The sequence below is a fragment of the Siniperca chuatsi genome, linkage group LG15 (assembly GCF_020085105.1).
Source record: "Siniperca chuatsi isolate FFG_IHB_CAS linkage group LG15, ASM2008510v1, whole genome shotgun sequence".
Classification (NCBI taxonomy): Eukaryota; Metazoa; Chordata; class Actinopteri; order Centrarchiformes; family Sinipercidae; genus Siniperca; species Siniperca chuatsi.
In genome coordinates, this window is record NC_058056.1 from 19,523,574 (window position 1) to 19,548,852 (window position 25,279).

General features: G+C 40.3%; 2 protein-coding genes and 1 long non-coding RNA gene across 7 annotated transcripts in view; 1 reads left to right on the forward strand and 2 right to left on the reverse strand.

Moving 5' to 3' along the window:
- Positions 1-1,036: 1,036 nt before the first annotated feature.
- On the forward strand, positions 1,037-9,796 carry LOC122862078 (ankyrin repeat domain-containing protein 34B). 5 transcript variants are annotated; one of them, XM_044167295.1, is made up of 6 exons: positions 1,037-1,241; positions 1,391-1,456; positions 1,979-2,194; positions 2,681-2,863; positions 3,587-3,803; positions 5,681-9,796. In XM_044167295.1, exons 2-6 carry the CDS (start codon positions 1,433-1,435, stop codon positions 6,529-6,531), a joined length of 1,491 nt encoding a protein of 496 aa, XP_044023230.1. In that variant the 5' UTR covers positions 1,037-1,241; positions 1,391-1,432; the 3' UTR covers positions 6,532-9,796. The 5 variants fall into 5 exon arrangements, 3 of the variants coding, with proteins under 3 accessions (XP_044023230.1, XP_044023229.1, XP_044023231.1); XM_044167294.1 differs by having other exon boundaries at positions 1,037-1,456; XM_044167296.1 differs by lacking the exons at positions 1,037-1,241; positions 1,391-1,456 and having other exon boundaries at positions 2,083-2,194; positions 2,347-2,863.
- Positions 1,689-2,752, reverse strand: LOC122862080. The gene is made up of 4 exons (XR_006374631.1): positions 2,633-2,752; positions 2,310-2,383; positions 1,972-2,179; positions 1,689-1,849 (listed from the first exon to the last, which is right to left on the reverse strand). It is a non-coding gene; the product is annotated as an uncharacterized LOC122862080 (long non-coding RNA).
- zgc:110158 (uncharacterized protein LOC553590 homolog) overlaps positions 7,541-25,279 on the reverse strand; it is a 39,093-nt gene continuing 21,354 nt past the window's right edge. The window contains 15 exon segments of the mRNA XM_044167297.1: positions 7,541-10,602; positions 12,443-12,544; positions 12,695-12,723; positions 12,853-12,931; positions 13,356-13,426; positions 13,670-13,724; positions 13,843-13,878; positions 14,384-14,429; positions 14,571-14,632; positions 15,241-15,305; positions 16,679-16,745; positions 16,849-16,908; positions 18,110-18,159; positions 18,162-18,189; positions 21,230-21,319. Coding sequence (XP_044023232.1) covers positions 10,573-10,602; positions 12,443-12,544; positions 12,695-12,723; positions 12,853-12,931; positions 13,356-13,426; positions 13,670-13,724; positions 13,843-13,878; positions 14,384-14,429; positions 14,571-14,632; positions 15,241-15,305; positions 16,679-16,745; positions 16,849-16,908; positions 18,110-18,159; positions 18,162-18,189; positions 21,230-21,319 — 870 coding nt within the window. The 3' untranslated portion in view covers positions 7,541-10,572.

Here is a 25,279-nt window from a genome sequence, read left to right on the forward strand (position 1 = left end):
TGTAGGTGTTATTTGGCTGTAGGGGATATTGCAACAGAATTTGGCTTGAGAGGCTCAGTTGGGTGTTTTTCTCACACAGTGTTGCTGTGATTACTGAGTAGACCCTATCTATCTGTACATCTCTTATTGATGTTATAAAAGCTCTTCAAAGTGTGACCTCATGGTTAAATATTGTTAGAAAGTCAGTAGTAATAGCTAACAAAGGTGGAAAGAGGAAGGCAGAGCGCTACTGTACTGATACTTTATCCAAACAGAAGTAAAAGTGCTGGTATAAAACTCAACCTTAAGTAAAAAAGTAGATTATTTACAGTGTTTGGAGTTTAACTTAGGTTTTGAAAACATTGTTGGTTATGTTCTGTTCCATGCAAGAACACTTTTAATTTGAAAAACTACAAGTTACAAAATAACGCACAAGTGAGACACTATGTTGCAAATGACTCAGCCTTCGATGAGAGTGGACACAGATAGATATAATGAAGTTCACCACATCAGTAAACACATACTTGACTATTGAAAAATACTTTGAAAAGCACAAGTATTCTTAAAAAGCTGCAGAATTACAGCATACAGGAGGCATCATCGTTTCATGCCCATTGTTTCCATGTTAAAGATGTCAGAAAAATTAGATTAATATGCTTTCCTGCTGCTTATACTTACTGCTAATTTTATTAGCTTCAACTAATTACTGTTTGACTTAATTGCATGTCTGGTGTTTGAGGGTAGCTGTCTGAAGTGTTTTCCTGGTCAGAGATGGACTTGGAGCCAGCCTCTCTGACTCTCACCCAGTCTGCCATTTTGAAATCATTAATTTTATTATTTAACAGAACAGCTGCTCAGTGCTTTATAGAGAACAAACAACATAAAAACAGACAGATACAAAAGACAGAACAAGCGCATCACACATTTTTAGATACAAATGAGCTGCTGTGTGTTCATGTGTATCTGTGCATTTGAAATTCAGTGTGTGTGTGTGTGTGTGTCTCATCTGTCTCCCTCTGCCAGTGTTTGAACGCAGGCGGTGGTCACAAGGCAGATGAGAACTGTTCAAAGCTGACTGATATCAAAGGGCCTCTGGGTCTTTGTAGTGCAGTGTCTGCAACAAGTGACATTTTGGGCTCAAAACCGTTTATAACTTTAAACGCTTGCTGTGGGCCGAACCTCCCCTCAACCCAGCGGGTATGGAGGGGACAGATCAGGACAGGAGTTACAGAGGGAAACAGAGACAGAGGGAGTAGATGAAAGTTAGTATCCTCACACTTTATGTTCTGCAGTTTGCTGCAGGCCAGCAACAGGAGGATGCTTCATCCAAAAGAAACCTTTTAAAGGACTAGATTAAATACTGGAATAAAAATGCAAATTTTTCTTTGCAACACATCTGAATAAACTCAAGATGGCTGACTTCTTCTTGTTTGTAGAAGAGGAATAGGTAAATATGCACTGCAGAGGGAACGTCAAGGTGAGTTTAATTTTTACTATGTGTACTGTGGTTGTGTATCCATCCATAAATTACCCTGTGGATACCATATGTCATGTCCTTGTCTTTTTAAGCATTTGTAATAACATTATCATCCTTTTCATTTTTTGGATTTCATTTAAAATAACTTGAATGTAGACTGACTCACAATAAATTATATCTGTCTAGTTTCGTCTTTTTTTTATGTAATAAACATTTTATCAAAGAAAACAGACAGAAGGACTACATACACTTGGTTATCTTGTTTATTTGATATCATGCTTTCATATAATGTATTTTGGTTGGTAAAATGTTTTGCTCTTGAGGGGAAAAGGCGGCTTTGTGAGCAATAATCACATAAGTGAAATTGCTTGTTGAAAAGTATGAACATAAACACTGAAAAAAGAATATTATGAGGAGAATATCATTATTATCATTGCTCTTTAGACTAGATTATCAGAAAGATGTCCAGGGCATGCAGTAAAGGTGTTGGTGGAATTGGAATATGTTTCCTTTACCTTCCAGGCCATGGGGGACCCCCTGTCAGACTGCAGCCCCCTCATCAGCGCAGCATGCTTGGGTAAGCTTCGCCTGGTCCGCCTACTGGTGGAAGGTGGGGCTCAGGTGAACGGGCGCAACCAGAGAGGAGAGACTGCTCTGCTGGCTGCCTGTAAGGCCCTGAGAGGGGAGCCTACTGGGCCTGAGACGGGGAAACTCCTCACATACCTGCTCCGGAACAAGGTCAGTCTGTAGTGAGTAATATTTCCCATTTCACTAAAGTTCAACAGTATATTGATTTAGATGAATTTCTAATGCATAATAAATGTGTATCTGCAGTAAGAGAGGTATACGGTACTTGTAATGCATAGTAAACAGGTTCCTGATGTTTCCAGCTCTGCTTGTGTCCTCCATCCACCTACCAAAGTGTGTCTGAAGGCAAGATAATTATTGATTACATGGAGGACTGTGCATTACAGACCGTCTCATAAAGTTTATTCTCCCTGAAGAGCCAGAACACAAAAGCAACAATGTGAGAACAGATCTCATTAAGACATGAGATGAATGTGTGATCATAAGCAAACTGCATGTCATTTTAAAAAAAATCTCTAAACACACAAGTAAGCTCTTTGACTGACATTTTCACCCTGGGCCATTGCTAAGGCTTCATGGGATACAAACTTCTTGAGTTGTCGTCTTCTATCAAATGTCCTCCTCTGTACCGATCAGGCAGATCCAAACGCACAGGACCGGGCTGGACGCACTGCTCTGATGTACGCCTGTATAGAGCGGGCAGGAGCTCAGGTGGCGTCCACCCTGGTGGCTGCAGGAGCCGAACCCAGCATGGAGGACTACTCCGGAGCCTCAGCACTGGTGTACGCCATCAATGCACAGCACCAGCCGACACTGAAGGTCAGTTAGGAGTGGAAAACAATGATCCAACAAAGTCTCAATCAACACATTTGATGGATGGAGAGAAAAAAGAGTGGAGGTGGTATCAGGTGGTTATCAGGCTCTATCTAGCAGTGGTGGAAGAGGTACTCAGATCCTTTTCTTAAGTACCACAACGTAAAAATACTCCACTACAAGTTGAAGTCCTGCATTCAAATTTTTTACTTAAAGGTCCAGTGTGTAGGATTTAGTGGCATCTAGTGGTGAAATTGCAGTTTGCAACCATTTGAATATCACTCGCCTCACTTTCCCGTGCGTGTAGGAGAAACTATGGTGGCCGTGAAACTTGCGAAAAACGTGAACGGCCCTCTCTAGAGCCAGTGTTTGGTTTGTCCATTCTGGGCTACTGTGAAAGGGGAACTGCTCCCTCTGTAGATAAAAACAGCTTATTCTAAGGTAATGAAAACACTAATGATTCTTATTTTCAGGTGATTATACACTAATGAAAACATACTTATAAATATTATATTCCATTTCTGCCAGTAGCTCCTCCTAAATGTTAGATACTGGACCTTTAAGTAGTCTTAAAAAATTATATATAAGGATTATAAGGATCATCATCAATGCGTTAAGAGAGTTTTAATGTTGTAATCTATAACAATACATCATAGTTTATGAATTGATGATAGGTTTTGTATGCACAATCTTAATTTGAAAATACCTCACCAGCACTGTGTACTTCAGGTGTTGATGGATGCCTGCCGGGCCAGGGGTCGAGACATCATCATCATCGCCACGGAGATGGGTATGAATGGAGGCCCGGTGACCAGGCGCTACCTGAATGTTCCTCCATCTCCTGACACCTCACCAGTGTCCTGCATGTCCCCGTCCGACATCGTCCTCAAGACGGGGTCACCCAACTCACCCGAGGGAGAAAACATCTTCAACTTCAGAGGGACTAGTGAGTGATGCTGATCGTTATGAATTGCAGATTAAGGAGCATACTATTATTTTGCAGTGAAGATTATGTCCACTTGTACTGGCACTGTAGTGGTTGATTACCCATTCCAGGCGAGTTTCAAGACTCTTGATTTGTCAAACGTTACATTGTACTTAAATTAATTTAAAATACTAGCTATCAGGAAGGTCAGAAAATAACATTTAGAAAAATCTAAACCTTGAATGTTTAAAATCGTCATTAGTATGTGTAATTTGTAGTAAATAGGCAAACACGCAAAACCACAGACATAGATGAGAAGTCCTTAAAGTGCTCAGAAAGTTACATTAAACTGGATAACGCCATCTGCCAAGAAAGATTGTATGATTGATCAAAAGCTCCAGAGCAGCTGCTAAGAGGACCCTGTGGTGAAGATGTTTTGTCAACTTCTGTCCCCAAAGTCAGGACTGAACTTTTAATTTCAGCAGAATGGCCCTTTAATAGCACAACAACTGAGGTAACCAAGGGACTTTTGTGAGCAATCCTAGTTCTGCAAAGCCACTTCCATATGCAATTGCATATTTTTTTATATCACATTAATATACTGGGTCTTAACATTAGGTCTGTTTTAATATTATGCAAGTTGCCTGGCTTTTCCACCATGACGTTGAGATCAGTACCATCAACAGTAGCCTACTCTAGAAGTCGCTGTATGCAGACACTGTGCCCCTCCTGGATATAACAGAGCAGTGTTTAACAAAGGCAAGTCTAGACAGATGAGAACAAATTCCTGGTGGTTGAAATCATTAGCTGAGTGCTCATTCCTGAGGAGGCAAGATGAAAATGTGTTGCCAGGGTGAGGTGAGGCTAACTCTGGTGGTGCATTACAATGAAAGAAACATTTCTTCAGCTACACAGGAGCTGACACTTAATTCATTCATCCCCTGACTTTTCCTTTAGCGCTACTGTTTTTAGCGCAGAGGTGAGCATTTGTGGCTTCGTGTAAGATGTTTGTAATATTGCAACTTCAGTGATCCCTTAACTTTTCATCTAGCGCCATCATCAGATCAACATTTCAATTTGGCCAATACTTTGGTTTATGACCAAATGCCTGCAAATGACATTCCCATCAGCCTCAGCTGCACTTGTTAGTGCTAATTAGAAAATGTTAGCATGCTAACACGCTTAACTAAGATGGTGACCATGGTAAACATGATACCTGCCAAACATCAGCATTTTAACATCATTGTGAGAATGTTAGCATGCTAATGTTAGCATTTAGCTCAAAGTAACCCAGTGCCGCCAGTGGCAGTAGACTCTTAAGCTGTGTCCTAATTCCATACTACATACTACTACTAATACTCTTTATGGTACTGTTTTTTGCAGTTACAAGAAATGAACATACCTTACTGTTTCATACTAACAGGAAACTATGCAATATGTGTGCTATTAAAAGGCAGTCAAACTGCGACTTTAGAATGACACTGCCAATTAAACTAAACAGCGACGGACATGTTTTTCCTCACAAAATTCAATAATTATTTTTTCTTTTCTGAGGTGTTCTTATTGCTGTTTCACATTCATCCACAACTGTGAGCATCTCCTTCGTTTACTTTGTGCATTGGATTGTGGGAGAATAGCGTACATCAACAGCATTCAAAAATCAGGGGTGTTTTAAGGATACCTTTTTAGGCAGTTTTACACTAAATACTCAAAACCTGCTTAGAACTAATATGTAGAATCAAGTCAATTTTACTGTCTATACAGCATAGACACCATCTATCCTTAGACCCTCGATTCAGAAGGAAAAACTGAAAAGAAAAACTTTAACGGAAAAAAAATGTTCTTCTCAACCACTTCCATATGTGTGATTTTCACTCATTGTCTGTCACTTCCATCAGGCAAGAGAGGAAGCAGCGGTGGCAGCAGCAGCAGACATCCCTCCTGCGAGCTGAGTCCGTTGAGCCAGTGTAGCACTCCACCACCAAGACAGAGAATGTTATCTGAACCGTGGCTGGCCATTCACAACCTGGCCTGTCTGAACCAGGCTTACGAGGAGGGCATGAGGGAGAGGACCCTGCGGGAGGAGGGAGACAGAGAGGATTCAAGAGGGGGGAGGGAAGACGAGGAAGGAGAGGATGAGAAGCCACATTTTCATCAGTCCAGGATGGAACAGGGGACGGAGCGCTTGGTACAAAGGAGGGATAACAGATGTGGACGAGAGAATTACAGCAGCTGCCATGGGGATTTTCTTCCGAGGGTTTCCCAGTCAGTCTTCTCCCTCACAGAGATGAGCTCGTCTCAGGCAACCCCAAGAAGCCTGGTCCCTACAAGGTGTTTGACGTCTGGAGCTTCAACGTTGGACAAAATGACCCAAAAAAGTGACAAGCTTCCTGCCTGTCTGTCTCCTCACTCCCAACTCCGCAGAAACACCCTCCCCTCTGTCATGGTGGTTCCTCCTGTGCTTCACCTCCCTCCCTTAGTCAACCAATCAGACTCCCACCTCCAGGTTCCACCTTCCAAAAGCAGGAGCGTGGTGTTTCTGCCTCACCCGCCCAGCTCTTCTTCATCCAGAGCACCTGCGAGACCAGCATTACTCCCTCCGCTGCCACTCGCCTCCTCCGTCACCTCCCTAGTTGCTCCTCCTGCTTCCGGTTGCAGTGAGAGGAGCAGAAGGCCGCTGCGTCGCCACTCGGTACAGCTTGAACAGATGGGAGGAGGAGGAGGAGGAGGAGGAGGAGAAACCATTTAGGCCTGTGAGACTGAGCACGTTCATCCCTCCATAATGTGGTTGTCTGACATGCAAAAGAATAAAGTTCAAGCAGCAGCCTGAATATGGGACTGGAGTTGGGATAACATCCGGTTGAATACTCACTCAACCTTTACAAACTGCACATTGTTTGAAAGCACAAAGCCTCAGAACTCCAACTGCGTAAATCATTTAAAATCCCAGTATCGCTGCACTAACAGTTGCTTGTTTTGTAACAAGTGCAAAACACCAGTGAAATATAAAGAATAAAATGAAACAAACATTTTGCCGTGTTTGCCTCTGTATATTTGGGTCAGTATTACATTTTGATAGTAAACTCTGAACCTTACAGAAGAGACAAGGATCATGAATAGATTAGTTGATTATTTAGTTTATCGACAGAATTAATCAGCAACATTTATGATGATAAAAAAATTGATTTAAAAAAAAAACAAAAACAACTGTTTCCAGGTTCTCAAATGTGAATATCTGCTGGTTTTCCTTTGTCGTCTATGATGGAAAACTGATTCTTTGGTTTTAGATGGTTTTTACCATGTTAACTTGGGATCTCTGAACTCATGATGGGCATTTTATTTTGCTATTTTCTGACATTTGATTATTCGATTAGTCAGAAAAATAAATCAGTAGATTAATTGATGATGAAAATAATGTTAGTTGCTTCCCTAATGGGGACTGTATTCAAAAGGACTCAACAGTAATATTAGGTATGTCTACTTTGTGCTTAGGCACAAGAATGGGGTGAAGAGGTTCACCTGCGTTAAAATATTTTAATGTCACAGCATTTCTTTTATACAGCAGATATTTTATTCCGATTCCCCACCACCCATAATGTTATGGCAGCAAACATATTCTTACGTAATAACAGCAACCCCCCCGTGACTCTTTACAGCCAAGCTATGCCTGCAGACCCCTCCTCACAGCTTTCATATCCCAATGAGCTAAGAGCTAAATTATGTTTAAAGATTGTTTTTAAGAGTGAAAGGAGTGCATGTTCATGGCAAAAGGAGTGAAGTCATTTTATTTGTTTTTAATATGTATCTACAACAAGGGGGACACAGGCATAAACGACTGACAACTTGATGAAAATTAACATAACGGGAAAAAAAAATTACATTTATTATCAATGCAGTTTTCCCACCTTTTTTCCCAATAAGCAACATTTTTTTGTCTAAAGAAACTTTACAATATAAAGAAACATACGAAGAAGGAACCTCTTATTTTACTACACGAGACATTTAGGATCTGAAACTACCCTAACATGAGATACAAAGCAACTCCCCAAGGACAGACTGCCTCATATTCAATACTGCTTTGTCATCAAGAGGAAAAATGAGGAACTGAACAGAAAAATCTTTACTCCCCTCAAAAAAATTCCTCTCTTAACCCTCCCTAACCCCTGAATGTTACAGTATTATACATCAGCACAATAGAAATACAGAAATGATCAACGTTGTGACGGCTTTACTTACAGGACAAAAGATAGAGAGAAGTACGACTGCATTTTATACAACAGTATTTCAAAGTACGTACAGGGGAGGAAACGCCTGTTCCCGCACTCTCTCTACCTCTTCTTAGCAAGAAGAACAAATCTGTTCGTTATTTTTTTCTCTTTACTTTCCCAAAACATTTCTCCCGCCCCATTTTAAATAGATTAAAAAAAATCCTTCATAGTAAAGTCTGTACTCTGGTCCCTGGTGTGTTGGATTGAGAGACAGTGTCCTGTGTGCCCTACTTTCGGTTTGAGTTGTGTTAAGAGGGTAGAAGCCGAAATGCAGTGTGTCGAAGGCAGACGCAGAAGGGACAAGTTTTATTTTGAAAAACTGGCCTCTTTCGCTCTGTTCTTGCAAATTCCCTGTCAGAAATCGTGAAAAATATGCCTGTTTTTATGGCCACCTCACTCAAAATTTTGCAAAAACAGAGGCTTTTGGACAAGAATCATGTTTAATTTAAGATTTTTTTAAGGAAATGTGTGTGACAGTGAGTTAGCTAAAGAGTTCAAACACTTCAGAATTTTCCTCCCTCATCCTCTCAGACCCCTTGACGCGACAGCTCTGATGCACAGTAAAGCCCCACGTTTGTCTGTGATGAGAAGAAATAGCATAATAGTCTATAGCAGCTCCAGTTTCTGTTTCTCATCATTCATATCATTTCTGAGTAAAAGACACACCATCTCTGAACAAATACACACAGTTGCCCTGAATCAGCACATCTCTGATCAACTGTTGTTGTGATTTGAAAATATCAAAACATGTCAATGATATCAAAATGCATTTTACAGTATTTACAAAAAATTAAACTCAAAAGATGGAGAGTTGTACAAAAAAAAAAAAATCAGAGAGGGATGGTGTGTGACTGTATGTTGATGCTGGCCTGTTGGAAAGGTGAGAAAAGGGGAAAAGGATGGAGGTCTTTTTCTTCAAGATGAGCAAAGGGAGGGAGGCCACTTGTTACAGTCAACAGAGCAACGCCGTGCAGCTTCCTGACCTGCTTTGCTCCGACATAAAAAAGATCAGCAGAGAGCCAGAAGTCTTTTCACCAGAAGCAACCGTAAGGAGGGAGCACTGCATGTACGACAACAAAATGTCTGCAAGCTAAACTGACTGGTGTGTAAAAGCAAATTTCCATAAAGCACCTACATATATCACAGTGTGTTGAGGACTTCTCAGCAAAACAATCCAAGTGTTCACTACAGGTCAGCAGAGACGATAACGCAGCCTACGTACATGTTGGAGTGAACAGTAACCTAAGTGGGCAGCATTAGCGGAAGCAGCATGAGTGGGGTCAAAATGGTCGATACTTTTTTGAAAACTTCAGCATCTTTAGGGCTCGGCCAGAGGGGTCTTATGATGTCAGACGGAGAGTAGGAGACGCTGCTGCTGACTGGATCTGCATATTTACACAGTTGCTACTAGTTCTGCAGTTAACAAAACAAAACAGGGACAACACTTTAAAATTAACAAATTTAAAGTACATAAATAAATAGAGCTGTGCATTTCACTGCATGGAAGCTACTAAAGCAGGAGCCGCTTCTTCTTCTGGGTTGGATTATTGAACATGAAGTTAAAAATTTAAGATGGTTGCTAAAACTCTGAGAAAGATAAAAAATAAAATAAAAAGGGCCAATCAGTACCGTGATGGATAGAATCTTACCTGCAGGGGGCAGTGTGCCCTCATGGAGCCGCATATTACACAGCAAATTATTTCTGATTTGTGTGCACATATGCTGTCTTCATCATAATAATGTGCCCTTAAAAACAATAGAAATTAGAGCCTAATCTTAAAATGATCATAACAATATCATTAATAACAATAATACAATAATAAAAATAGCAATGATACAATACATACACAAAAAAATGGGGGGAAAAGTTCACTGATCATCACAACACCTCTGTTAAAAATGTACACAGAGAGAACAATGTGGGTGGGTGGGGCAAAAGGGGGTCGTTTCATCTGACCCTTAACTGAATCCGCGGGAGGAACAGCAACAAAAAAATGACGATTAATATTTTTAAGTCCAAAGTCGTGGTTGAGAAGCTTCCAGGCAGCTGCTAAAAGACCCGTCACGGTGTCCTCAGGGGAGGGCTGAGATATCCAGTCTCCTCTCCCTCTTTCTCTCTGTTTGTCCTCCTTCCCTCGCTCATTGTCTAGAACCTGGCAGGAAGCCAGGGAGGCCGGGGCCGGAGTCAGAGAGAAGGCTCTTCCTGTTGCTCTGTGACTGCTTCCTATTCAGACCGACGGCCATCTTGCATGCTCCAGGAGGGCCCGTCTTAATTAGAGTCCCAGCATGCTCAAGGGCTGTCCCAGAAGGCTATGTGGCCATAGAGTTCCAGAGTGGGGGGGGGGATTGCGGATCCCGTGGGTGAGGGGGCAGAGGGGTGTGTGTGTGTGGAGGAGGGGAAGTTGTCCAATCCGAAGTGAAGTAAGGATTGAATTGAAGAAGAAGAAAAAAAATCAGGTGCAGGGGTACAAAAATAGGGGGGGAAAAATAAACAAAAATACAAAAAGAAGGAAAAAATAAAATCACACACTCATCGTCATGTTGGGTGAATACTGAAAAGAGAGAGAGGGAAGGGGGAGGAGGGCACAAATGAGTGGATATGTCACTGACAACATTTAAACACCAGAGGGTACTCAAACCCAGCCCTGAAAAGCTAGAGGAATCATAGACTTAGGATCCAGCCAGGCACTAATACACCTGACTCAAGTAATCAATATTTCAACTATTCAGTCATATTTCTTATGATTAAGGCTAGATATTGAACTTGAATACTTTTTTGGTGCAGACAGAATTTGTAAATAGCACAGAAACTGTCAAAAAAAGTACCAAAAAAGGTGGCACTGCAGTTGTTGCGGCTGCTGTTTTTAGATTCATAACCTTGTTTACTTATTTTTAACCAGATATTTACATTTAAATTGACAAATTTTCTTGTACAGCTGCTTGTATCTAGTTAACATTTAAAAACTTGAGTTAATTTTCAAGCATACAGAATGTTCCTCAAAGTAAAACATTGAAAAAGTATGACTTGGGTGTTGGTATCAAAACTCAGTAATGCTGGCTTTAAACTTCTAATGCCCTACTGCTGATTGGTTGAATCAGGGTATTGGGGCTCGACTGTAATTCCAGCCTGTGCACCCCGTGGCTCTCCAGGCCGAGGGTAAGAGACCGTCACAATATTACACAATGCACCCACCTCCACCTAACAGAAAACTAGACTGATATTGTCACTTTAACAACTACTTTGTTCTTTGGCTGAAAAATTTAAATCCCTACATTTCGCTTGTATTTGTCCTTGTCCTTAGACAGCAAATTAATGAAACAGATTGGGCATTTGCATATATCAACCAATCACTGATACAGAGGGTATACAATGAATTTCTAAGTGATTAGTAAGCGGCTACAATGCAAGCAGAATATCATATTCTTTACAGCCCTGTTTTTATTAGTTTGTGCAATGAACACGCTGTTGTGCTCTTCAGGAACAGCGTAGCATGTTTTGCATTTCAAATTTACAGTGCTGTGTCCCAAGTAATAAAAGAGAATAAAGACTTTGTGTTTAAGTAAGAGTGCTGCACTTAAAACAAGAGGTCTTCACAGGTCTGCTTGGTTTCTTGTAAGAGATCTGACCTGGAAATTAAGCTGAATCGGGTTGAAATGATATTTCGTCTATTTGGGTCCTGTTGTGTTGCCAGTATGTGTAATACCTGAGTGGATCTAAGTGGACTTGCAGTCAGCTCTGATTATGTGGTGTGTCATAATCTTCACAGTAGTAAGATGTGTTTTTTGTTGTATGGTGGAGAGTGTGAGCTGTGAGCTGCTGGAAAAACTGCACGTATTGCAGTTCTTTTTGACTGTGGGTGCTGGTTGATTGATGCATGATGCACCATGCATCTGCTCGTGTTAGTGTTCTCACTCTATTCTTCTTATTCACCAGTCTATTCTGACGGGGTCTGATTGTCTTCAGATTGGTTCTGCTTTTTTAAAATTCACCTTGTTGGGTTTGGATAGGTTTTCCACGAGTTTGTGACGAATCGGGTACAACAATTTGGACCAGTGAAGACCTCTACGTCAAACTGTCTCTTTAATTACTGAAAAACAAAGTAGGACCTCCAAAAAGGAAGTGTCGGTTGAAAAGTAACATTGCTACCTCTCTGCTCAAATAATATGAAGTGTTAGTGTAACCAATACAGCTAATATATATATATATATATATATATATATATATATATATATAGGGACAAGACACAAACTTTACCAGAACATTTTCAATAGTCTGAGATCAATATTGAAAAATCAGGCAAACCCTCTGCTTGCATTCTTCCACTGGTTTATGTCAGGATATCAAGGATAACTGTTAAGGGTCGTGAGATGTCATTCATTCACTCTACTTACACTTTCGCTTTGGAATGGGTTCAAGAAGTTCCCGCCCATTTCACCGTCATCTCTCGGCGTTCCAGGAGGGTTGTTCATGCCCCCCATGTTATTAGGGGAGCTCTGGAAGAAGAGAGGGCAAACAAACAAACAAACAAACAAAAAACAACAACTGATGAGACCGCTTCTTATAAACAGCATCATTAAAGTGTAGAAAGTAAAGATTCTAAATAAATGTTACATTCAGCAAACAAGATAAGTTTATTTACTCACCTTTGGCAACCCATCCATATCCCCAGACCCTGAGGGAGTGAAATAGTTAAATTGTTTTTTAAGGTAAACTTAATCCAAAATAAAGCACTGTTTTAGTTGAACACGTATCAGCTAAAGTCTGTCAGTGATTTGTAAAGCCACACTGCGTTTAAACCCACCTAGTGATCCGTTCATGTGGTGTGGCTCCATGGCTCCCATTGCTCCCATTGGCCCGTCAGGCCCAGGTCCCATGGGGAACTGGCAAAAAAATGAGATTTATAAAGCAAGCCTTATAAATGACGAACATTATTTTTTCATGTTTGACCTCTTCGATATAACTGTGGTCTGTTCGGCACAGGGTGAAGTAGAGATTATTTAATTTATTCTTCCTGGTTCATTTCCAGTGGATTTTTATTGACTTCAATATGGCAGCATTATGTTTCTTTAATGCTGAACTGTACTGGTGCCCAGTGATGTGGTTCTAAATCCTATTTGAGCTGGATTCATTTTTGTGGGCAAGGCTGTGTAATTTTCATCATTACAACAACATCCATACTTTTAACCCAGAATCAACCCACAGTGTCTGAAGCTGTTACAAGTCTGGAAAGTGAAACCTTTAAAATAACATTACAGAGCTTTTGGTTAATTAACTAAAATAACTTAAATAATGTATGAGACTCACATTGGGTCTGTTGCCTCCCGGTCCGATGGGATTCATCATTGTATAGATGTTTTCACTGGAGTTAGTTGAATCTAAGGAAAAAATAAAACAAAAAATTTAGTTACATCATTTTAAATCACTAATAACAAAAATTTTAAATCAAACAAAAACTTAAATATTGAAATAAAATAAAAAATAGACGTGAAAAATGAGAACACTTAAACTAATAGTGCTTGGTTGATGAGGGGCCACATTCATGCTTGTTTAGTGAGGAAAGATGGGAGAGATATTTCTGACACAAGTGTTAGTGCTGGGGACATAGGTAGGTGACGCACCACCTGGGCTGGGCATGATGGGAGTTCCAGGTGGACCTCCTCCGCCTGGAGGACCCTGGGGAACAATCAATGATGAAGTTAAAATTACATTCATCAGAACATTAATAAGAATACATCAGCAGAATAAAAACTGTATCCAGGAGAGCTGCTCTAGTTTTGATAGATTAACTCACCACGTAGTTTCCTGGAGATGAGGAGGAGTAGGCTATCTGCAGGGGAAAAGGGGGAAGCAGATAATCAGATCTCAGGGTCAGAGGATAGTGAATGTGACAAAATAAGAGGAAGACTTTACAATCCAATAAAATCCATAAATAGCTTATAAATGTTCAGACTGCAGCAAGGAAGTGTTGTTTCAACTCTAAGTGTTTCAGGAGTTAGTTTGTAATAGTTTGTACTGTTGTCAAGTGAATATCCCTTTAAATGTCCTTCAAGGAAACGAAGGAGGGAGGCGAAGGAAAAGAGTATCAGTAGTCACAAGTATCCCTCGACAAAACTGTCTGATGGACACTTATCTTGATATCTGTGTAACAACACTACAATTTACAGTTTCCAAAATGCCAACAGAGCAAAACTAGCACCTATGTGAGCTGCTAAACCAAAGCTGAACATAAGCATAACATTTGTATATTGCTGGCACTGAAGGCTGTTCCCTCTTTCTTTGCCCATCACCTATGATGTGTGGTCATGTGTAAAGGTCAAGGGTTGCTGACTCACAGAGTTAGCATTAGGTCCTGGCCAAGGCCCTCTTCCTCCGGGACCCCTGAGGCGAGAAAAAAAAAAGAAAGAAGGAAGAGAAGAGAGAAAATGGTGTGAAGAGAAAGGAAACAAATAACTCTTAGAAGATATAGCAAAAGCAGAGATTAACCAGAACGGAGACACTGACAAAGAGATATTAACTTACATATTCATTCCTGGCATGGGACCGCCCATGGAGTTGGGAGGAGGCCTCATACCTCCATAATTCTGTAAGACAAAATGTTAAAAACATTGTAAACATTCAGCGAGAAGTTATTATTGATTCTAAACAACAGTCTTGATTTTGGTGATTCTAATTTTTCAAATTGTCTTGGATTTGGCCTATTGTGCCGCATTTCCTGGAGATAAATTCACAAATATGACACATCACTGGACTAAGATCAGCTGTGACATACTCAAACAAACATCAAACTAGCCTGTTGTTCTGGTGAGGGTACTGAAGAAACTACAATTCATGAAAAGATACAATTTCATCCTGTAAGAGTAACCACTTCTACATAGGGAGTAATAAATACTTCATAAGAATATATAAAAGTGCTCAATGTTTAGTTTAGTTACACTAATAGAATGTATCTATTACAATCACTAGGTGTAAGAAGTTACTCATGTTTAATTGTTATATAGATAAAACACAAACAGTTAACAGTAACAGCAATAGAGCTGCTGAAAGCCGCACAGTGTTTAATTGTCACAAAATTCTAATTGACAATCAATAAATTAGTGTGTGTGTGTGTGTGTGTGTGTGTGTGTGTGTGTGTGTGTGTGTGTGTGTGTGTGTGTGTGTGTGTGTCGTTGTGGTTTCAGGTTCGTCATACCTGTGGGCCCATGGCCATTCCTCGAGGAGGGTTCATTCTCATAGGTCCACCCATGTTAGGATGTCCTGCAAGAACAGACCCACAGAGTCACACACTGACAGCGACACACTACACATGACACACTAGTGCTCATGTAAATCCACGTAAGGCTCCTCTGTTAGTCAGGAATTAAGACATGCCACAGACAATGCTTCATCCTAATCTCATTAGTTGTAAACCCTCTGGGCCCCTGAAGCCGTAATCTGCAGCTACAAATTACCACAGACCCCTCCAGAACCACACAAAACAAACACACACATATTCAATCCACACAGGAAAAAAGGAAATAACTACTGAAACCGAATTTGTACAAAAATCCAAATAGATAAACAACAAAAGATTTGTTGGGTTGAGTTTAGTCCTAAAATTACATGTTCATTAATTGATTTGTAAACAGTGAGGAAATGTATCAATATTTTTAATAATTGATTATTCGTTTTAAATAACGTGTCAAACAAATATGCCAAATATTTGTAGGTTCTAGACTCTCCAATATGAGAATTTGCAGCTTTTCTTTATCTCTCATCATTATGAACTAGATCCATTGGGATTTTTGGGGGGGTTTTTTGTTCACACAAACACACATTTAGAAAGCAACCTCTTGGGCTCTGGGATCTTGCAATGGGCCTTTATCCCTATTCAGGGTTTCTGCAGGGTTCACCAAGTTAAACTTAAGACGTTTTAATACCACATAGAATGCATTTAATGCTGGTTTCACAGTCAAACCAACCAATGAAATATATGAAAGATATTAAAAAAAAAAACCCCAGTAGGAATGATAAGGCCTAGAATTACTTAACAAGTGCATGAATCTATTGATATTTATAATCACATTATAGTCAGTACTTTCCAGCTGTATACAACAATAACTCCTAATAATATAATTCATTGATCATTAAACACAACCTGGACTTGGATAAGATGCAGAAAATGGATGGATGGATTAACCAATTAAAAAGTAACTAATTAATTTAGGGTCCACATATGAATTTTCTATAAGGTTAGAGGTCTGGAACAACAATGGGGATTTCTAAAATCACATACAACGACATTTTATTAGTAACGTTAATACCAACGGCAGGCTAGAAAAAAAATAAAATTTAAATCTATAAATTAAATTTAAATGTAATACCTTCTAAGGCCCTTTTTTGGAGGAAACTGACATCTATGCTTTCACTTGCCGATACCCAGTTATTTTCTGACATCTTATAGACTAAAGAAGAAATTGTTTAGTTGAAAAATGCCCTGATCGATTAATCAATAATGCAAATAATCATTAGTTACAGCCCTAGTAGGGTCATTATCTGTCATGGACACCTCATCTACTACAAAATGAACATATTTCATCATAAGGAACCCAACCTCAGAATTTCGACTATGAGAGCTGTCCCAGCCTTACCTTGCGGTCTTGTCGGGTCCAAACTGTTTGGCAGGAGAGGCTGAGATCCAGGGATTCCTCCCGGAGGCTGAGAAGAGACCAGACATGGAGGCTGATTAAAATATTGACCCGCTCTTGGCAAACACAAAAAAAGTTCCTCAGAAAAAAAACAAACAAACAAAAAAAAGTACCTGATTTGGCATTCGGAGTGCGGGGCGCGGTCCACCTGGATACCGTGGTGACATGAAAGGCTGAGGAGAGAAATGGAGGGAACGGGGGTTGAGGGTGGAAAATGTGGGGAAAAGAAGGACACAGAGAAAATGACATTTTCATTATTGATAAATCCAAGAGCACTCAAACAGGGGAAGCACTGAGGACACACAAATGGACCCAGTGTGGCTGGAGAATGGAAGATGACACTGAAATATGGCAAATTCATCAACACATCCGACTGGAAAAAATACACTTAAGCAAGAGTCTGTGTTTCATGAATTTTAACACACTCCAAAGCATGGATTTGTGTGTGTGTGTAGGTTAATGTGTGTGTAAAGACAGCACTCATACAGCTCCCTGCACACCCTCCCTGCTCTCACTGTGGTGTAAGCTGATTCGGCCTGTGGTCTGCCTGGCGTAGTTAGAGACACATTGGGCCAACAACACCGTCCAAAACCTTAGAGGAAGCATGTCCACACTCTCGCACACAAGACGGAAACCAGAAACCACAAGAATGAAGAGCCGGACTGCCGCAGTTAATGGGCAAAGGCTAGCTTTACCTCCACAGTGTCATCTGTAGCTACTGTTCTGGGTCGGTGTTGAAACACACGCTGACTGAGAAAGAACGCTTTTTAAGGCCGAATACATTAAATATGCTCTTACCTAGTTGGCAGCTTGAGTAACTCTACACTATGAATGTCCTATATGTGCGTAAAGTGGGCGTACATGAGTACCCTTGTGTTTTGTACGTATATTTGACGTGTCCATAGTGCCTGTCCCGTTTTATTTATAAGGTGCCAGAACAAGTAAGCAGAGCGGAGGGGAGTGTGCTGTGTGCGTTTATGCATGTGTGTTAAGAGTGGAGGAGCAGATAATTGTGCAAACCCCCGCCCCCACCCCCCATCCCCCACCACCCCCACACACCACAAGCTGCTCCGGGGGTGGGGCAAGGAGTGAATTATTAATCCCACACGGGGACAGCCGATTCTGGGCCTTGGTGAGGAGCGGGACCTGCTGCCTCTGGATGCTTGGCTTTCATAAAGGAGCTGGAAACTGGAGGGGCTGACATCTCTGAGGATTTAGCCAGAACTAGAGCTAACGGGGCTCGAGGGTGGGAGAAGAAGAAAAAGAAAGTGTGCGAGTAGTGAATGGAAAGAAAAAGAGCTTGTGTGTGTGGGCGGGGGGGTTTAGAGGGAATGAAAGAGAGAGGGTGTTTGAGAGAAAGTGTTTGCGTCTTACCTGGCCATGGGGTCCCATCATGGGGTTGCTGGGGTTGTGTGGGGGGCTGTGCGTGGGGACTGCTGAGAGCCAGGTGGTCCCTTTAAGAAAGAAGAGCGATATCAGAGAGGGGAGGGGCCAAAAGGGGGTTTACACCTTGAGGAATTACCCGAACAAAATCCTCAGAAAGGGGAGGACGAGGAGGGGGGGGGGAAAGTCAGCTGGGAGTCTTTAGGTTGAGGAGGAAGATGATGATGGATAAAGCTGGACATTTTGGGCAAATTCTTTAAAATCTGCAGTTATATAATGCACTCCTTAACAACCCAAATTTAATTTATTTGCATTTAAGTCCAAACAAGCGAACAGAATTCAGTATTAAGCATAATTATTTGGCTGGATGGCCTTACGTGTGTGGCTACACTGAAAGAGATGATCCTTGGGACCCTCAGGTCAGAGGACTACATGTAGTTTCCCTCTCAACCACATGGGGGCAGTGTTGCCAAAGGCTCACTGCAACAGGACAGGCAGCAGCAGGACAGGCACTAGTGGCAACTTCAAACCACAAAGATGATGCATACGAAAACAAAGTTAAAGTTGGGAGTTGTTCCTGCTTATTGTAAGCTTACTTCAGTATGACAATGTATCCCTGTCCACAAGGAGAGCAAACCCCCAGCTTCTCCGACACACTGCTGTGTTATTGCTGACATTTCACCCCAAGACAAGCGGTTAACAACCCCTAATAAATAACTCACTATGCAACAGTCTCTTTCTCCATGTATCCCTCCTAGGCATCGGTACATGGGTTACCTCGGTAAGTTTGGGGGTATATATACCTACAGTTAGCCAGAACAAGCGTATCTTGTTCTGAAAGTGATACTACATTCAGATGTGTCAGTTTGTTTCAAAAAGGCTAATAAACAACACCTGTGTTGTGCTATTACAGGTGAAGTACAAATCCATGTACAAAATAATCAAACTCCAAGCATCCATAATCTTAATATTCAGAAATCCAATCACAAATGTATGGACACCACAATATGAGCAAGGGCTGGATATCGAACATCTGGTAATGACGTGTGTCTGTAGCACAGAGTATCGAAAACTGTCAATTACCGCAAACGGGCCTTAAATATCTGGGCTGCAACTAATGATTATTTTCATTATTGATTAATCTGTCCATTATTTTCTCGATTAATGTTTTGGTCTATAAAACATCAGAAAATAGTAAAAAATGTCCATCACAACTTCCTAAAGCCCAAGGTGATGTCATCAAATGTCTTGTTTTGTCCAAGCAACACTAAATATTCAGTTTATATATGAGAAGCTGTAACCATCAAATATTTGGCATTTGGTGGTTACAGGTTACATTTGTCTTAAGGATTTATTATTTTCTGACATTTTAAAGACAACATGATTCATCAGTTAAACAAAAAATATAATTAGCAGAATAATTGGTAACGTATTACTTATTCTCTGATCAGACAGTTCAATTTAAATCAAAATTTAGCCAATTTTAGACCATTTTATTATATAAGTTCTTGTACAGCTGCTTGTGTTTCAACATTTGAGCCTCTTGTTACATGAAAAAAAGAGTTTTGCATAACATGTTTATATTTCTCAAAGCAGAGTATTTGAAAAAGGTATCGTTTAGGTATCAGGTCTGAAACTTAGTATCATAATAGGACTAGTATTAAAAAGATTTCAAATGATAACTGGCACTAACTATGAGCATGAACTATATTTGCAGCAAACAACCAAAGCTTTCCGTTACAATAAGGTCCCTTGAACACACACAAACCCTCGCCCAATCTCACTCCCCCACCAATGTTATAAATAGCACTTCCATGCGTCTCTCCTCACCCTCTCTCCCCCCACCCTTCCCCTTGCTTATTCACAGTCGTACTTTCACTAATCCCCCCCACCACCACCATCCTCTCAGCACATTGCCTCGTTCTCAGGAAGCAAACAATGGAGTGGTAGGTAGCCACAGAAACACACACTGGGCCACAATCCTGGTGGCACTGATCTTTCACATTTCCCTCTCTCTTCTCCTCTCACCCCACTTCATCTCTCTATCGTGTCACTAGCTTTTTCTCTCCTACTCTTCTCCACCACCTTATCGTGCCTCCTGCCAAATGCCAGTGCTGTCCATCACACCACTGCCTCATGGAGGATGTGTGTGTTTGTTTGTAAACGTGTGCAGGTATGCCTGTGCGTGTTTGTATATGTATCCGTGTGTGTTAGTGTGTCTCATTCTCTTCACTCTTCAGACAGCCATCTCCCACACTAAAACCTTTCCCTTCACAGAGCCGGGACAGGTCAGAGACAGAGACGGAGATGGAGATGGAGGAGTGGAGAGAGGATGAATACGGGGTGGTTGAATCACGAATCGGTCGAACAGCAGCTCGCAGATGAATGAACGGTGTGAGCATCAGAGGCTCTGGTGGGTGTAAATGTCAAGAGTGGAATAAACAATGTTTGGAAAAATGTGGGGGGAAAAAAGGAAAAACAAGTGGGAGAGTTGGAATTGTGGCATCATCTGATCAAACTCGATTACTAATTTTAGAGTGAAGGGCTTATTTACTCGACTGATACTGCCGATATCAATATTGAGAATGATCAAAACATGATAATGTATCAGCTGAAATTTTTTGTTTTACATAAATATAGAACACACATTCTGTGATAAAGATGTCTGACTAACTGTAAACAATGTTTTTACAGTTGAATAATAAACTTTTTTATCAGGCATAATAAGTTATAACAATTATGTAAGTGTCACCATCCTGTGAAAACCATGTATCTCCAAATTTGGTCATTTTGAATTTTTTTGGATAATCCATTTAAAAACCCAATGGACTGGCTAAAGATCGTCATGTTTTAAAGAATGCATGCTTTAAAACATGACTGAATTTAAGAAATATACTGTATTTTGAGATACAAGACACCATATCCTAGTGCTCGAGATGGAATTCAAAGATTATACAAATACTGCGTAAAATCTAGATGATTTTTGTTTTTGGAGAGTCAGAGATGGAGGAATGGTAGAGACAGACATCAAGTACAAAAAGAACAATGTTTTTGGAGGTGATGGAGAGATGGAGGAGTGAACAGGACAGTGACAGAGGGGGTAAGACATACCTGGAAGAAGCCTGGGGGCATGGGACCACCTGGCATGGTGTCGTTCGGGGGCATGTTGCCCATCACTGGGCTGGGCGCTGCCGCTGCGCTCTGAAACACACACAAACGGGGTGATTAAATGTAGTGTTTTGTGTGTCTCTAATAACACATCTATAATATTTATGTACATGATGCACTGGCCACTAAATTACTACAGGGGGCAGTGTCTGCACCTGCAATCACCGCAAACTCCTGGCCCCTCTTCTCATCTAAAGTTTAATGGTTAATTCACAAAAGTGTCTTCTATTACAACCTTTAAACTGTTCCCCTTATATCTGTGGTAGAGAGAGAGGAGACAAGAAGTGCAGAAGGCATCTCTTTCTGTGAACTTGGATAGAAGCGAAGAGAAAAGTATCAAGAAGAAATCCCATGGAAATGTTACTCCAATGCTCGGCAGCAGTCCTGTGATCTATGCCATCATACACACTACTGTTTATTGAGGAGTAGTCCTTTACTGACCAATATGAGCTGTTGCTTTCAAGTCAAAACACATTAATCTACAAGGTATGCAATGATTCATATGATTGTGTTTCATATTTATTATGGTCCATCTTATATAATAGATCACAGTTCTGCAGTCTGTTTGATTATTTGGTTATCTAACAAACCGCAGAAGTATAACCTCTCAGGTGTCATGTTTCCACAGAACTCCTATATCACTTTCTTGTATACAAATAAAAGTATCAGTGACACCTTGTGTGGACTGTGGCAATATGGTAATGTATAACTGAATCTCTGGATGTTCCTGAAACACCATAGACACTGGAGTTGCCAGTTTATCATCAGGTACAGTTGAGTACATCCAATGCAATCAAAACAACAGACATTCAAAAACAGTGACAGGGGTCTCCATTCAACTCTATGGTAATTATGAAGGCTGTAGGAGGTGTTTCAAAAAAAACTGGCAACTCCAGTGTTTTTAAAAAACAACACACTATCTGAGTTATCTTTGTTTTTACACAGATACAATTTCCACACCATATAAAAATATGTTTACTAATGGTCAATTTTTTTTATGTGTGTTATTTAGTTTATAATGTTTATTTTATTTAGGTTTCACTTAAATTAAAATTAAATCACTGGGTTATTTATGTATTTACAAATGTTGAGCTTAGTTTTAAGATACTTTTTTCTACTGCTTTTGTTAGTTTATAAAAAGGTATGTTGTCAAGATATGTTGTATATTAAAAAGGTCCAGTGTGTAACATTTAGGCAGAGCTATTAACAGAAATGGAATATAATATTTGTTTGTTTGTATGTTTTCATTAGTGTATAATCACCTGAAAACAACAATTGTGTTTTCGTTACCTTAGAATAAGACGTTTATATCTACAGAAGGAGCGGGTCATATTCCGTGCCATGTTGCACCACCATGTTTCTACAGTAGCCCAGAATGGACAAACCAAACATTGGCTCTAGATAGAGCAGTCACTTTTTTCACGAGTTTCACGGCAACGGTAGTTTCTCCTACATGCTTGGAAGGGGAGGGTGAGGGGAGGAGTATTCAAATGGTTGCAAACTGCAATTTCACTGCTAGATGCCACTAAATCCTACACACTGGATCTTTAAATATTAATAAATATTGACCAATGTAATATAAAAGTTCTTGCATGTCTTCCTCTCTTCAATTGCTGATTTAAATTCTCTCCATAAAATATACCCATGCATTTTTTGTAACTGGCATGATTCCATTTTTTAGACATTGCTTTTATATCCTAATATCTTTATATCTAAATTCTCATTATTCTAATTCTAAATAGTAAATAGTCAAAGGATTACCACTACTTAAAAATATAGTAACAAGTCATCAGCAAATAAGTTGAGTTTGTAGTGTGTCTTACCTATTAAATGGTAGTAGATGCTAAAGATAATTGAAAGCAAGGAACTCTTAAACCTTCTGTCTGTTTGGAGCTGATGCTTTTTTTCTTCACTTCTGCTTAAATATAACTAACCAATTGTTGTCTAAATTTCAACATTGTCTAAGTAAACAAATCAAAATGTTTTATAATATAACTTAAAAACTACACATCTGTCAGGTTTTCAATTAATTTTCCACATCCTATGAGAAAATGTATTTTACTTTGAATTCATAATACATAACAGTACCATTATTAGATCAAACAATATTAAATTAACTCAAAGTATATGCACATTCTAAAATTAGATTAGGAGTATTAGATGCTGTTTGAAGTAGGTATGTCCCGAGCCGATCCTAAGGATCAGTATCGGGGAGATTTGTGCATATTTTAATAGATCGGTATCAGCTAAAATAAGCAGATTGTTGCGGGCGCAGACCATCACTTTCAGAGGTTAAAAAGGCAAACGTTGCTGGCAGTAGGTCATATCAGCTGTTGCTAATTAATGTTAATTACGTGAGTAACTTGATAACAGGCCAAAATACAACATGTCTGTGCTGTACGAAGATTGTTTGAGGTAAAAGAAGCATTAATACCACTGCAAGTGGACTGATTGTTTCAGTAGTTTCCACAAATCCGGCTGAGTGATACGTCTTCTTGATTCACGTCAAAACTCACACTCTTCTAGTTAGACTTTTATCAATAATCTAAGGTTATCAACTTCATAGTTTTGAATCAGAACCTTCAGTATTTGTAAGTAGTGCATATTACATATTTAATCAACATTTAGGTAAATATAAGAATTTGATCTGACTCTGTTGGCAGATATCCAATATTTAAGGACTCGGATTGGGATCTCTCCCCCCCCCAAAAAAAACTTACTGTAATTGTGACGTCATCAACTAATCTTATTACCAAAGCTAACAACAATACCACTGTTTCTAATCTCCTTTTCGTCAGTCAAACAATATGGACGAATAAAACCAGAATCTAGTATAGAGGACGGAGTGAATGATTCAGCCGGGGAGTTAAATATGATATAACTGTATTCTTGTCAACACACATAGATGGAGAGGCGTGTTCAGAGTGCTTACATAAGCACGCCGGAACAAACACACATGCACGCAAGCACATGCACACAAGCACATGAACACGCACACACACACACACACAGAAAGAGTTGCATCACAGGCTCATAAAGTGCAGCCCTTCAGTACAGAGAGGCAGACAGGAGGAAACCGCAGGCTACAGGACCAGAACAGGGAGGGGGTTTAAGACCCAGGGGAGGGAGTCACTCTCATAAACACACACACACACACACATCTACTGTTCCACCAGCACACGCACCTAACTTACACACTACATCCATGTGACACATACTGTATGCTTGGACAACAACGCATACTACCAATTACACGCATGTACACAAATACATTAGCTGCCCTTCTTCTCCTGACTATCTGAAACCAACACACATATTAACTTTGGAAAAAAATAAATAAATAAAAAAAAAAATCACACACACACACCTCCCCCCATCTTTATGCTAATTCTGCTAGTGAACATGAGCAGGCCACTGAATCCCTAGGGAAGAAGCAGGGTCGGCTGCCTCTTTCTCTCCTCCTCCATCTCATCCATCTCCCTCACTTCTCTTCTTTTGCACACTTTTCTCTCCATCTTTTCTCCTCTCCGTGACCCCCCTCACTTATTTTTCCCGGCCCTGGAGCGCGCACACACACACACACACACCTACCTTCCCTGTGTCCCAACCCCTGTACTGTTCCTCCCCATCACAACCTCTTTTCCCCTCAGCCCCCCCCAGTAGGGTGTCAGCAGCTTGCAGAAGCTGTTGCTATGGCGACAGGTCCTATCTGCACTCTGTCCCCCTGGCATCCCCCGCTCCAGGAGCACAGAGAGAGAGAGAGAATAAGAAGATGCGGGAGAGAGAGAGAGAAGGCACAAGAGCGAGATAGAGGAGAGAGTGAGTTAAAAGATACAAGAGTGAGGCAGAAGAGGAAAAAAAAAAGATGTTGGGGGAGGAAAGAAAAACTACAAAGAAAATGTAAGGAGAGAGATTTCTGTTCACAATCAATCACTTGGTCACATTATTGTTACAGACTATTAATGATCTACTATCTAATTCCACAATTTGCTG

Coding starts and splice junctions, on each gene's coding strand:
- LOC122862078 (XM_044167294.1), top strand. CDS start 1,433: ATGCACTGCAGAGGGAACGTCAAG. Junction 2,195..2,680: donor CATACCTGCTCCGGAACAAG/GTCAGTCTGTAG, acceptor TGTACCGATCAG/GCAGATCCAAACGCACAGGA. Junction 3,804..5,680: donor CTTCAACTTCAGAGGGACTA/GTGAGTGATGCT, acceptor CACTTCCATCAG/GCAAGAGAGGAAGCAGCGGT.